General features: G+C 36.7%; 1 protein-coding gene across 2 annotated transcripts in view; it reads right to left on the reverse strand.

Moving 5' to 3' along the window:
* Positions 1–12315, reverse strand: part of LOC126272213 (DNA topoisomerase I, mitochondrial) — a 45742-nt gene that overhangs the window by 26845 nt on the left and 6582 nt on the right. For both annotated transcript variants that reach the window (XM_049974910.1, XM_049974909.1), the window contains exon 5: positions 6200–6429. In XM_049974910.1, the coding sequence (XP_049830867.1) occupies positions 6200–6429 (230 nt within the window). The remainder of the gene's footprint in view (positions 1–6199; positions 6430–12315) is intronic.

Raw genomic sequence — 12315 nt, forward strand, 5'->3', positions numbered from 1 at the left:
AAGGTTATGAACATAAGCTACAAGGAGACCATTTGCAGCCATTCATGGACTTCATGTTCCCAAACAACGAAGGAATTTTTATGAATGACAATGCTCCATGTCACTGGGCCACAATCGTTCACGAATGGTTTGAAGAACTGGACAATTCAACCAAATGAATTGGTCACCCTGATACTCGTCATGAAACTCGTTGAAAATTTATGGGACATAATCGAGATGCCAGTTTGTGCACAAAATTCTGCACCGGCAACACTTTCACCTTTCACAATTATAGATGGCTATAGAGGCAGCATGGCTCAATATTTCTGCAGAAGACTTCGAACAACTTGTTGAATCCATGCCAAACTGAGTTGCTGCACTATACTGAGCAAAAGGATGTCTGACATGATATTAGGATCCATCCCACGACTTTCGTCACCTCAGTGTAGATATTTTCTATGGATGTACATAAATCAAGGAAAACCTGATTACAATGGCCATCTGTATTGGAACAAGCACACTCCTATAAATAGTAGTGGCCGGATAATGATCATTTAGCACTTCATTTGACAGTAAACCTATTAACAGGGGCTAGAAATTTTACCTTTTTGCGATAAATACAACATAGATGTGAATTCTGCCTGAAAGTATGGAAATGCAAAATTATCTAATATACATTATTTTAGAACAAATTGTATCCAAATGAACTACTTTACCAGATATAGCTTGATATAGCTTTATTTTCTGCACATAAAATATAAAAAATGCAACCAATTTCAGTTACTGATATCGTACAACATTTGGCAAAACCCAAAATGAAATATAATGTGCATAAGAACCGGCTTGCAAAACAAAAAAATGCACAAACACAATGACTATCAATGTGCTTGATGATCTGGTGCCACGGCAGCTGTGGATGATCGAAAGGTTTATTTAAGATATACGTGGTAATGCTATTAGACAACAAACAAAACAAAAGATGCACACAAATACTCTTTATTGCTCTTCAAAATAGTCGCCACCCACCACAACATGCTTCTGACAATGTTCGTGCAGCTTCTGGAAACTATCAGCAATGGCCTCCTGTGGAATCAATCGCAGAATGGTTGTCACACGATCTTTGATGGCATTCATGTTCGCACAACATTCGTCTTTCATGGCCGCCCTTAAGTGGGGAAAAAGGAAGAAGTCCGCAGAAGGCAGATCAGGGGAGTACGGAGGGTGTTCGAGAACAGTCACCATCTTCTGCATCAGGAATTGGCACACACAGATCGCACAGTGTACAGGGGCATTGTCATGAAGCAATATTCATTTTCTAGTTCTGTGCAACTCCAGCCGAACCTGCCGGAAACACTGTTGATAAAGTTCGAAACACACATAAAATGCAATGTTAATGGTTTGACCTGCAGGAACAAATTCCTTGTGGATGATGCCATTGTTGTTAAAGAAGGCGATCAACAGTGTTTTACCACAAAATGGTGGTATTTTTGTTTACTCCATCTCCACCAAGAGAAAACACATGTGCTCCATCAAACGAAAACAGGGCACAGAGTTTTCATATTATTGTTATTTCATGCTGGACTTTCCATTGTCAAGTCATATGAATGTGATACTTTCATGACAAAAAATAAAAAAAAACTATTCGATGGATAATTACAATTATTTGTGATGTTAAACATAGTCATAATGTTAAACACGTGCAAGATATATACTTTGCCTCACTTTCTCTGTGCACTGCACTGATAAGGCAATCTGAATACTGAAGATAAAAGTCCTTCTGCACTGGAAGGGGAGGGCAAAACTAATTCTTCAACATTCAAAAACTTTGAGCCATCCCCCCAAAATGATTCCATGAAATGAGGAGTAGGAAAAAGCCTACTGCCAAAAATTTATTGTTTGAGAAGGCACCTGAAAAGATGCTGTAGGTTGAGGTTGACGACCTGGCACGTAATACTTGTGACCAGATCAGTTCAAAAAAGTCACATTTAACTGGACGGAATGTGTCTGTGAAATGCCACAAGAAGAATACTTTGGTATTACTGACACAGGTATATGAACCCAGTAACATTTCCAGTTTTGATGAAATTAGGGAATTTCATAACTTCAATCCTCCATAAATGTACTCTTTTCAAGGACAGAAAATATGTAATGGAACAGAGAGCAAGAAAAACATTACAAATGAGTGTTGTGCGACAATACTGATGAAAATAAAAAGTTGTTTCCATTAAAGACAGTAACCACACATTTTAGAAACATAAAAACTGTCACAGAGTTAAACAGCAATGCCTGGATTATCGTAGACATTTTTTGGAATATTAGGATAATTCCATGTCAACTAACCTATGCTTCCCTCCTCAACCATCATGAATTTTGTTGAACATTTACACATGTCCTCATGAAGATTAGTGAAGTTTAATGTTCGTCAAACCAATTCTGGCTCAGTAACAGCCACTTTTTTGACTCCATGTGTGAATTCATGCAGAGCGAGCATGAATTTCTGGCAAATTTGAGTTGTCATCTCTCAAGCAATATTTTGTCGAAAGAAACTAAACCATCTTGAAAAACTTTATGCATTTTGTTACAAATAATAATGAAATGAATTTTACAAGCCATATTCAGCCAGAAAATCGTAGGCAAAATTGTCCAAAAATTCAAAGTTTGTCTTTTAATAATTCAGCGACTGAAGGTATGATGAATGTGAAACTTGGTATCTCGTAACCTAACAACATAAGGTTCTCAAATGTACAGTTTCATTTACGTATCATTTTTCCAATGCTGAATAAATTAAGCAAAAAGTTGAAGATTTTGTAAGGAGGTCAGAATGTAATGTTTTGGACCTGATTTTGCAAAAAACTGTGTTGTATAAAACTCATTTCATTATCCAATGAGGGCTATCAATGCTAGATAATTTGAATCAAAGTTGGGAGCAGGAAACGCAATGCGAAAAAATGTGAACTTCGGATTCTTATATCTCAGAGTACACACATATTGAACATGAAAATTAATACACAATAGATCACTAGCACAAATATGTGGAATACAACATTTCATACATCTACTACTTTCCAATGGTCTACAAATTCGCCAAAAAGATGACGACTTCTGTGAAATGGTGAAAATAGGATTCATTTGACACTTCTTTTACCAACAGTGTTTTTATTAAAGCTACAAAACAAGTCTCATTCTAGACAACATGTTTTAAGGAGCCCCCTCCCCTGATTCATGGGTTTAATTTCAAATATGTGATAACAATGCTACACAAATTTGGGGCAAAGTAACTGGACAAATCGCACTATGAATAAAGTCTTAACTTTGGTTTTTGATATTTTGTTGATTAACAGCTTGATAAACATAAAGCTGTGGACAACAACAACTTGTGAACATAAAGTTTTCCAATATAAAATGTCATTCATGTACTACCATCCACATTTCTACAAAACCAATTCAAACTTAATTTTTGTAAAAATTACAAAAATAGATCAAATTCAATTTGCTTCTAGAAAATTTGTTTTCCATACCTGTTTTCAAACTAATCACAGTCAGAAAGATCATGTTTTCAAGCAGCCGGAAAATCATGCTCGATTTTTCAATGTATGCTAACAATACCTCAAAATGACTGACAAATTCGAGCGTTGTACGACGTTTTTATTTTTAAGTTGATAAGTAACAGCTCACTATATAGTGCTGGTCCATGGTGAGGTTTTCACTACCATTTCAGGAATATGAATCAGTAAACTCATCACCATAGGGGTCATGCCCAATAGCTGTGCAGTACCAGCCATGGGTGTGTTTCTTCATCCACATTCCCAAGCCTGTAATCTGCTTTCTTAATTTTGGTTCCAAAGCCTTATGGTACCTGCCTATTTACAAAGCCATTTGCTGAGTATCTGAAATCCTCTGTTCATTGTTTGAAGACTACTGATTATTTACTTCAGCCGTTTCCATGGTAGACAGCATGTGAGATATGATCACGGCATTATCTCTAAACAATGTCATCACGGACCAATGCAATACATTGAGATATCACTCGTCAATAATACACAGCAGAACATGGTCAACAGGTTGTTGAAATGTAGCTTGTTATTTTGGTTCATTCCCTCAAATTTGTCCATCATTTTCTAAAAGCAAGTTGAATGCGACTTATTTTAATTTTTAGAAAAATTAAGTTTGAACTGATCTTTTAGAAATTTGGAAAGAAGTAAGTGAATGATATTTTATACTGGGTAACCTTACATTGCAAAGTTGTTGAGTCTAAAGTTTCATGTTTATGATTACTTTCATCAGTAAGCTATAAGTAACCAAAGATAAAACTTTATTCGCAGCATGGTTTTTCTGGCTACTTTGCCTCAATTTACGGAGCATTATCAGGCCTGGATTTAATCATTACATAAAGATCATCATCTTGTTGATGAATTTGTAGATCATTAGACAAAAGTAACTAAATGAAATTTTGTATCCCAAATCCTCCTGCTTCTGACCTATTGGATGTTAAGTTTCGTGATCACCACGTGTTTACTCTATGAGATGTAAAAATTCAAAGTTTATATTTCTTCCGTGCCACAATTTGCGTGTCCATGATTCAAATTGTCTAGCACGGATAGCTCACATTGAGTAAGCAAAAAATTTTTTGGTCTTTTTTGTTAAAACAATGGTCTTTTAACGTTTCCAGTTTGGAAAGAGTAATATAACATAGTTCTTTTGCAAAATCAGGTCTAAAAGACCACATTTTTCACCTACTTACCAAATCTTCTTTCCATTAAATTTATTCCGTACTGGAAAAAAGGTACAAAAACAAAACTTTATATCTGACAACCTTGTGTTGTTGGATTACATATCAAGTTTCATGTTCATCATACCTTTAGTCCCTGAGATATATATGAAGCCAAACTTAGAAATTTTTTGGGCTATTTTGCCTACAATTTTCTGGCTGAATATGACTTGTAAAATTCTTTTCATTATTGTTCTTGCATGCATAAAGTGGTACAAGATGGCCTAATTTAATTTCATCTACAAAATTTTGCCTGAGATAACAGCTCAAATTCGCCAGAAATTTACATTCTCTCTGCACATAGAGTAAAACAAGCGGCTGTATCTCAGCTAGTATTGCTGCAATGAATGTTAAACTTTATCAGTGTTCATGGGAGACGTGTGAATGTTCAATAAAATTTCGGTGAAATCTGTGATAGACAAACAGGAAAAGGTTCTGAAATTAATGGAATGACCTACGATATAGTAGTTTATTGAAAAGTTGAAGCAAAGACAGACATTGTTCTTATTACTGACAGTTAATCTGCATATCCAAACGCAACATCATTTGCTCTTTCCCTTGCAAACTGCCCAAGTCACCTATACTTCTGGACCTCAGCATAATTCACCCCATGAAAGCAAGAGCGTGGCAGCTGTGCAGAAATCAATTTCATTCCTCAAAAGAAAGACAGACCTGAAAAATTAACATTTTACAAACCACACACGTTACTGCATGGAATGCTTTGACTCAACAGATGGCATTGAACTGTTTCTCTTGAAGACTAAATGTCCAATAAGTTCTGCTGTAACCGTGCATGGACTTGATACTGTTACCAGCTATTTTTACTTATTTTGGTCAGTTTTTGCAGCATTACGTGAGTAAATATACTCTATAGCTCTGAAAAATGATTTGTCCAAATGCCAGAAAAGTTCTATTGTTAATATGCCTTCCATGTCTCAGCTTGTGTAATACTATTTGAGTTACCTTGACTCCTTAAATTATTTTCATTCTGTCACCAGTTGAGGTTTTCGTAGCTACATAAGAAGTGTTGCCTGTTAGCACTCTTCTCAGGGTCTTGGTCTGATAGTCATTTAATAATTTTTCTGGTGGTTTACCACACGGGCATAGTCAAAGATTGACCCTCTATTGGCGGTGGACTAAAGTTGAGCCACTTGTGCTGGCAAAACATCAAACAATCCACTAAACAACCAACAGCCGAATACCCTGAGATGGCATCAACAGGCAACAAGACAATATCTGCATACCATTACCTTCATCCTTGTGTTATCTTCAAATCAAGATACTGGTAGTGACTTTACATGCAACAAAATAGTTGTCCCCAGATATGTGTTAGAAGGGATTTCACTGTAAATGAGCCCGCACTCAATGAATCCTCTCACATATATATTGTAGATTTTTTAAATACTAATCAAAATTATGTGTCAGTAATAAAAAGTTTTTTGCAATAAATACCTTTGTCCTTTTGGTCCTTTTCTTTACTTCTGTGTTTCTCCTTGTCACTGTGCTTCTTATCAGAGCTAGAGCTAACTTTTTCCTTACTTGAACTACTGTGCCTTTCTTTATCCTTGCTAGAGGAGGAACTGTGCTTATCTCTGTCCTTCTCCTTGTCGCGATGAGAAGAACTACTATGCCGATCCTTGTCCTTATCTTTACTCGAGCTGTTGCTACTGTGTTTGTCTTTGCTGTGTTATCAAACATATGAAATCAGTATTAAAATAATGCACTATTTGCAAACAATCTGTAAGAGGTCAGCATACAATATATGTTGATCATTAAGTTGAAAATGAAACTTAGGTTAGTAAGAAAACACACTGAAAATCCTGCTTTTCAAAAGGTGGCTTTTCTTGATATAACTGTCAAAGAAAAAGCAGTCTGTAAGACCACTGTGGTCGGTTTCTACATTTAGTATCCTGAGGGGATGGAATTTGACTTTTAATTTAAAATATCTCATAACAGCATTTCAAAACAGTTTTGTCACAGTATCAGAGAAACCAATATTGAGAAAATAGAGGCCTTCAGCGTTTCCGATTAAAATCTGTTAAATACAAGAACAGTCTAGAACATAAATCAGACATACAAATATATACAAGCCCCATTAAAAATACCAACATTTATAATTAGTAATATTTATCTTCTACCTTGTCATCATATAATAACCCCATAGCTAAAAATGAAATACCATTATATGTTCATACTTGTCATCATATAATAACCCCATAGCTAAAAATGAAATACCATTATATGTTCATAAAAGTATTCATATTGATTATAAAATATGAAAGTTGCCCCAAAATAGTATTTGACACATCAAACATTACCTGGAGTCACAAATAACAAAAAAGAAACCAAAGACTTTGACTTATGGTCATTATATGTAATTAGAAATTTATATTTCTGAGGAAATAAGCCCCCCCCCCCCCAAATGAACAATGTAGCTTGCAATTGGTGGGGAGGCTTGCATGCCTCAGCGATACAGGTAGCCGTACCACAGGTGCAAACACAAACAGAAGGGTATCTGTTGAGAGGCCAGACGAACATATGGTTCCTGAAGAAGGGAAGCAGCCTTTTCTGTAGTTGCAAAGGCAATAGTCTGGATGATTGACCGATCTGGCCTTGAAACAATAACCAAAACAGCCTTGCTGTGCTGGTACTGTGAGCAGCTGAAAGCAATGGGAAACTACAGCCATAATTTTTCCCGAGGGCATGCAGCTTTGTTGTGTGGTTAAATGATGATAGCATCCTCTTGGGTAAAATATTCCTGAAAAAAATAGTCCCCCATTCGTATCTCCAGATGGGTACTACTCAGGATGATGATATCAGGAGAAACAAAACTGGCATTCCATGGATCGAAGAATGGAATGTCAGATCCCTTAATCGGCAGTTCGGTTAGAAAATTTAGAAAGGGAAATGCTTATGTTACAGTTAGATATAGTGAGAATTTGTGAAGTTCAGTGACAAGAGGTACAAGACTTTAGGTCAGGTGAACACATGGTTATAAATACAAAATCAAATAGGGGTAAGGCATAAGTAGGTTTAATAACAAATAAAAAAAATAGGAGCATGGCTAAGCTACTATGAACAGCATAGTCAATGCAATATCGTAGCCAAGATAGACAGGAAGCCCACGCCTAGCACAGTAGTACAAGTTTACATGCCAACTAGCTCTGCAGATGACGAAGAGATTGAAGACATGGATAATGAGATCAAAGAAATCATTCAGATAGTGAGGGGAGACGAAAATTTAATAGTCATGGGGGACTGGAATTCAATAGCAGGAAAAGAAAGAGAAGGAAAAATAGTAGATGAATATGGAATGGGGTTATGGAATGAAAGAGGAAACCACCTGGTAGAATTTTGCTCAGAGTATAACTTAATCATAGCTAACACTTGGTTTAAGAATCATGAAAGGAGGTTGTATATGAGGAACAGACCTGGAGATACTGGAAGGTTTTAGATAGATTATATAATGGCAAGACAGAGTTAGGAACCAGGTTTGTAAGATATTTCCAGGGGCACTCCGACCACAATCTATTGGTTATGAACAGTAGACTAAAACTGAAGAAACTGCAAAAAGGTAGGAATTTAAGGAGATGGGAACTGCGTAAACTGAAAGAACCAAAGGTTGTAGGGAGTTTCAGAGAGAGCATTTGGGAACGATTTACAAGAACGGGGGAAGGAAACACAGTAAAAGAAGAATTGGTAGCTTTCAGAGATGAAATAGTGAAGGCGGTAGGGGATCAAGTAGGTGAAAAGACGTCAGATAATTGAAATCCTTGGGTAACAGAAGAGATACTGAAATTAATTGGTGAAAGGAGAAAATATAAAAATGCAGTAAATGAAGCAGGTGAACAGGAATATAAATGTCTCAAAAATTAGATAGACAGGAAGGCAAAATCACTAATCAGGGATGGCTAGAGGACAAATGTAAAGATGTAGAGGCATATTTCACTATGGGTAAAATAGATACTGCCTACAGGAAAATTAAAGAGACGTTTGGATAAACAAGAACCACTTGTATGAATACCAAGAGCTCAGATGGAAAACCAGTTCTAAGCCAAGAAAGGAAAGCAGAAAGGTGAAAGGGGTAGATAGATGGCCTATACAAGGGTGATGGCTTCAACTTTAGTAGCCTGTCTTCCTCAGTTGCGTGTAATATTACGGTATATTGATAATTTTTACTTATGGATCGTCTGACAGCAACTGAAGAAAACACAATTTTAGTGCCACATGCATTGACACAAGCATTCAGTTCATAGTGCTGTGGAATGTGGGAAAAAAACACAAATTGGCATTCATAAGAAGAACAACAACACCAAAAATGCAACAGGAGCGTAATATGTAAGAAACTGTCCATGCAACCTGCCACTGATAATGCCTTGCAGAGGCGAAACGCGTATGGCACTAAAATTGTTTTCTTCAGTTGCTGTCAGACGGTCCATAAGTAAAAATTATCTATAAACCGCAATAAGGGCGATGTACTTGAGGACAATATTATGGACATGGAAGATGACGCAGATGAAGATGAAAGGGGAGATATGACACAGTGTGACGAGTTTGACAGAGCAGTGAAGGACCTGAGTCGAAACAAGGCCCTGGGAGTAGACAACATTCCATTAGAACTACTGACGGCCTTGGGAGAGCCAGTCATGACAAAACTCTACCATCTGGTGAGCAAAATATCCTCGGACTTCAAGAAGAATATAATAATTCCAATCTCAAAAAAAGTTTGACAGAGCAGTGAAGGACCTGAGTCGAAACAAGGCCCTGGGAGTAGACAACATTCCATTAGAACTACTGACGGCCTTGGGAGAGCCAGTCATGACAAAACTCTACCATCTGGTGAGCAAAATATCCTCGGACTTCAAGAAGAATATAATAATTCCAATCTCAAAAAAAGCAGGTGTTGACAGTTGTGAAAATTATCGAACTATCAGTTTAATAGGTCACGGCTGCAAAATACTAACATGGATTCTTTACAGACGAATGGAGAAACAGGTAGAAGCAGAACTCGGGGAAGATCAGTTTGGATTTCGAAGAAATCTTAGAACATGTGAGGCAATACTGGCCCTACAACTTATTTTAGAAGATAGATTAAGGAAAGACAAACCTACATTTCTAACATTTGTAGACTTAGAGAAAGCTTTTGACAATATTGACTGGCATACTCTCTTTCAGATTCTGAAGGTGGCAGGAATCAAATACAAGGAACAAAACGCTACTTACAATTTGTACAGAAACCAGATGGCTGTTATAACAGTCAAGGGGCATGAAAGGGAAGCAGAGGTTGGGAAGGGAGTGAGACAGGGTTGTGGCCTATCCCTGATGTTATTCAATCTGTATTTTGAGCAAGCAGTAAGGGACACAAAAGAAAAATTAAGAGTAGGAAATAAAATCCATGGAGAAGAAATAAAAACTTTGAGGTTTGGGGGATGACATTGTAATTCTGTCAGAAACAGCAAAGGACCTAGAAGAGCAGTTGAATGGAACAGACAGTTTCTTGAAAAGAGGTTATAAGATGAACATCATCAACACAAACTGAGGATAATGGAATGTAGTTGCATTAAATCAGGTGATGCTGAGGGAGTTGGACCAGGAAATGAGACACTTAAAGTAGTAAATGAGTTTTGCTATTTGGGGAGCAAAATAACTGATGATGGTCGAAGTAGAGAGGATATAAAATGTAGACTGGCCATGGCAAGGAATGCGTTTCTGACAAAGAGAAATTTTGTAACATCGAGTATAGATTAAAGTGTCAGGAAGTCTTTCCTGAAAATATTTGTATGGAGTGTAGCCATGTATGGAAGTGAAATGTGAACAATAAATAGTTTAGACAAGAAGAAAACAGACCCTTTCAAAATGTGGTGCTGCAGAAGAAGGCTGAAGATTAGATGGATAGATCACACAACTAATGAGGAGGTACTGAATAGAATTGGGGAGAAGAGGAATTTGTGGCACAAGTTGACTAGACGAATGGATCAGTTGGTAGGACATGTTCTGAGGAACCAAGTGATCACCAGTTTAGTATTGGTGGGAAGCATGGAGGGTAAAAATTGTACAGGGGGACCAACAGATGAATACACTAAGTAGACTCTGAAGGATGTATGTTGCAGTAGGTACTTGGAGATTCTGAAGCTTGCACAAGATACGGTAGCATGGAGAGCTGCATCAAACCAGTCTCTGAAATGAAGACCAAGACCAACACCACCACCACCAACACAACAACAACAACAACAACAACAAGATATATTTTTGACAGTACATCAGAGAAATTCATTTGGCAAACAGAAGCAGAGAATATATATTTAGGTGATTTTTCTTTCTAAATCCGGCAACCCGCGAGCAATTTTCCAATTCACAGATAATTTTATTTGTTAAGATTGTTTTACCGAATGTAACAAGAAAAACAAAAATTGAACTTACAAGTAATTTTTAATTGATATTTAATACACACAATGTGGTAAATGCAAAAATCCTATTCAATATTATAAGTGCAGGAGACATTTATCAACAATTTTTCTGAGTGTGGTATAGCCTAAAAGCAAGGTTGCATACACAAGCTAATGTAAATGGTTACAAAATTGCTGGAGCAAGAAGATATATTTGTAAGCTGTCTTTGAGACTTGCAAATGAGTAAAATGTGATTCCAGATGTTCCAGAGCAGAGAAAAAAGATTCAATGGGGAAATACTGATTTCTGATGTACAAGTAGTCCAGAAATTATATCTGGCGCAATAACAATGTGCTCTGTGGATTTGTGTCAAAAGAGATGAGTGCACATGTTTGTGTAACCACAGCTAATCGAATTAAGCTTACTATGTGTGCCTGTGACTGTTTTGACAATAAATTAGTCCTGATACATTCTGCCTTGAGAAAAACAAATATTCGTTTGTGCCTCACCAATCGAGATTTCAGTGATGTTTCGTCATCTTCAGTGAGTTCCCTTAATTTTTCTACCTACCAGTTAGCGAAAAGAACATGAGAAAACCTATAGTTTAGGAATGTCTGAAAAGCATTAGACTCAGTATCACACCCACACTTAATGTCAAAATTATGATCATATGAGGTACCAAGTGAAATTTGACTACAATAAGGACTTTTTGGCAGGGAGGACACAGCATGTTATTTTGGATGGAGTCTCATTGTCAAATGCAGGTAGAAGTAACTTCAGACGTATACACGGAAGTGTGTTGGGGCCCTTGCTGTTCAAGTTACAAAGTAATGACCTTGCAGACAATATTAATTGTAGCAACAGACAATATTAATTGTAACCTCAGACATTTGAAGATGATGTGTTATCTATAATGTAGGACTGTCTAAAAGAAGCTGCATAAATGTGAAATGTTAATAATAAGATTTCAAAGTGGTGCAACGATTGGCAACTTGGTTTAATTGTGCAAAAAACATAGTAACATGGTATTCTATGACTATAATGTAAATGAGTCACAGCTGGAATTGGCCAACTCATACAAATACCTGGGTGTAGCCTTTGTAGGGATATAAAATGGAATGATCACGTAGGATCAGTTTTGGTTAAAGCAAGTGGTAAACTTTATTTTATTGGTAGAATAC

The sequence above is a fragment of the Schistocerca gregaria genome, chromosome 5 (genome assembly GCF_023897955.1).
Source record: "Schistocerca gregaria isolate iqSchGreg1 chromosome 5, iqSchGreg1.2, whole genome shotgun sequence".
NCBI lineage: Eukaryota > Metazoa > Arthropoda > Insecta > Orthoptera > Acrididae > Schistocerca > Schistocerca gregaria.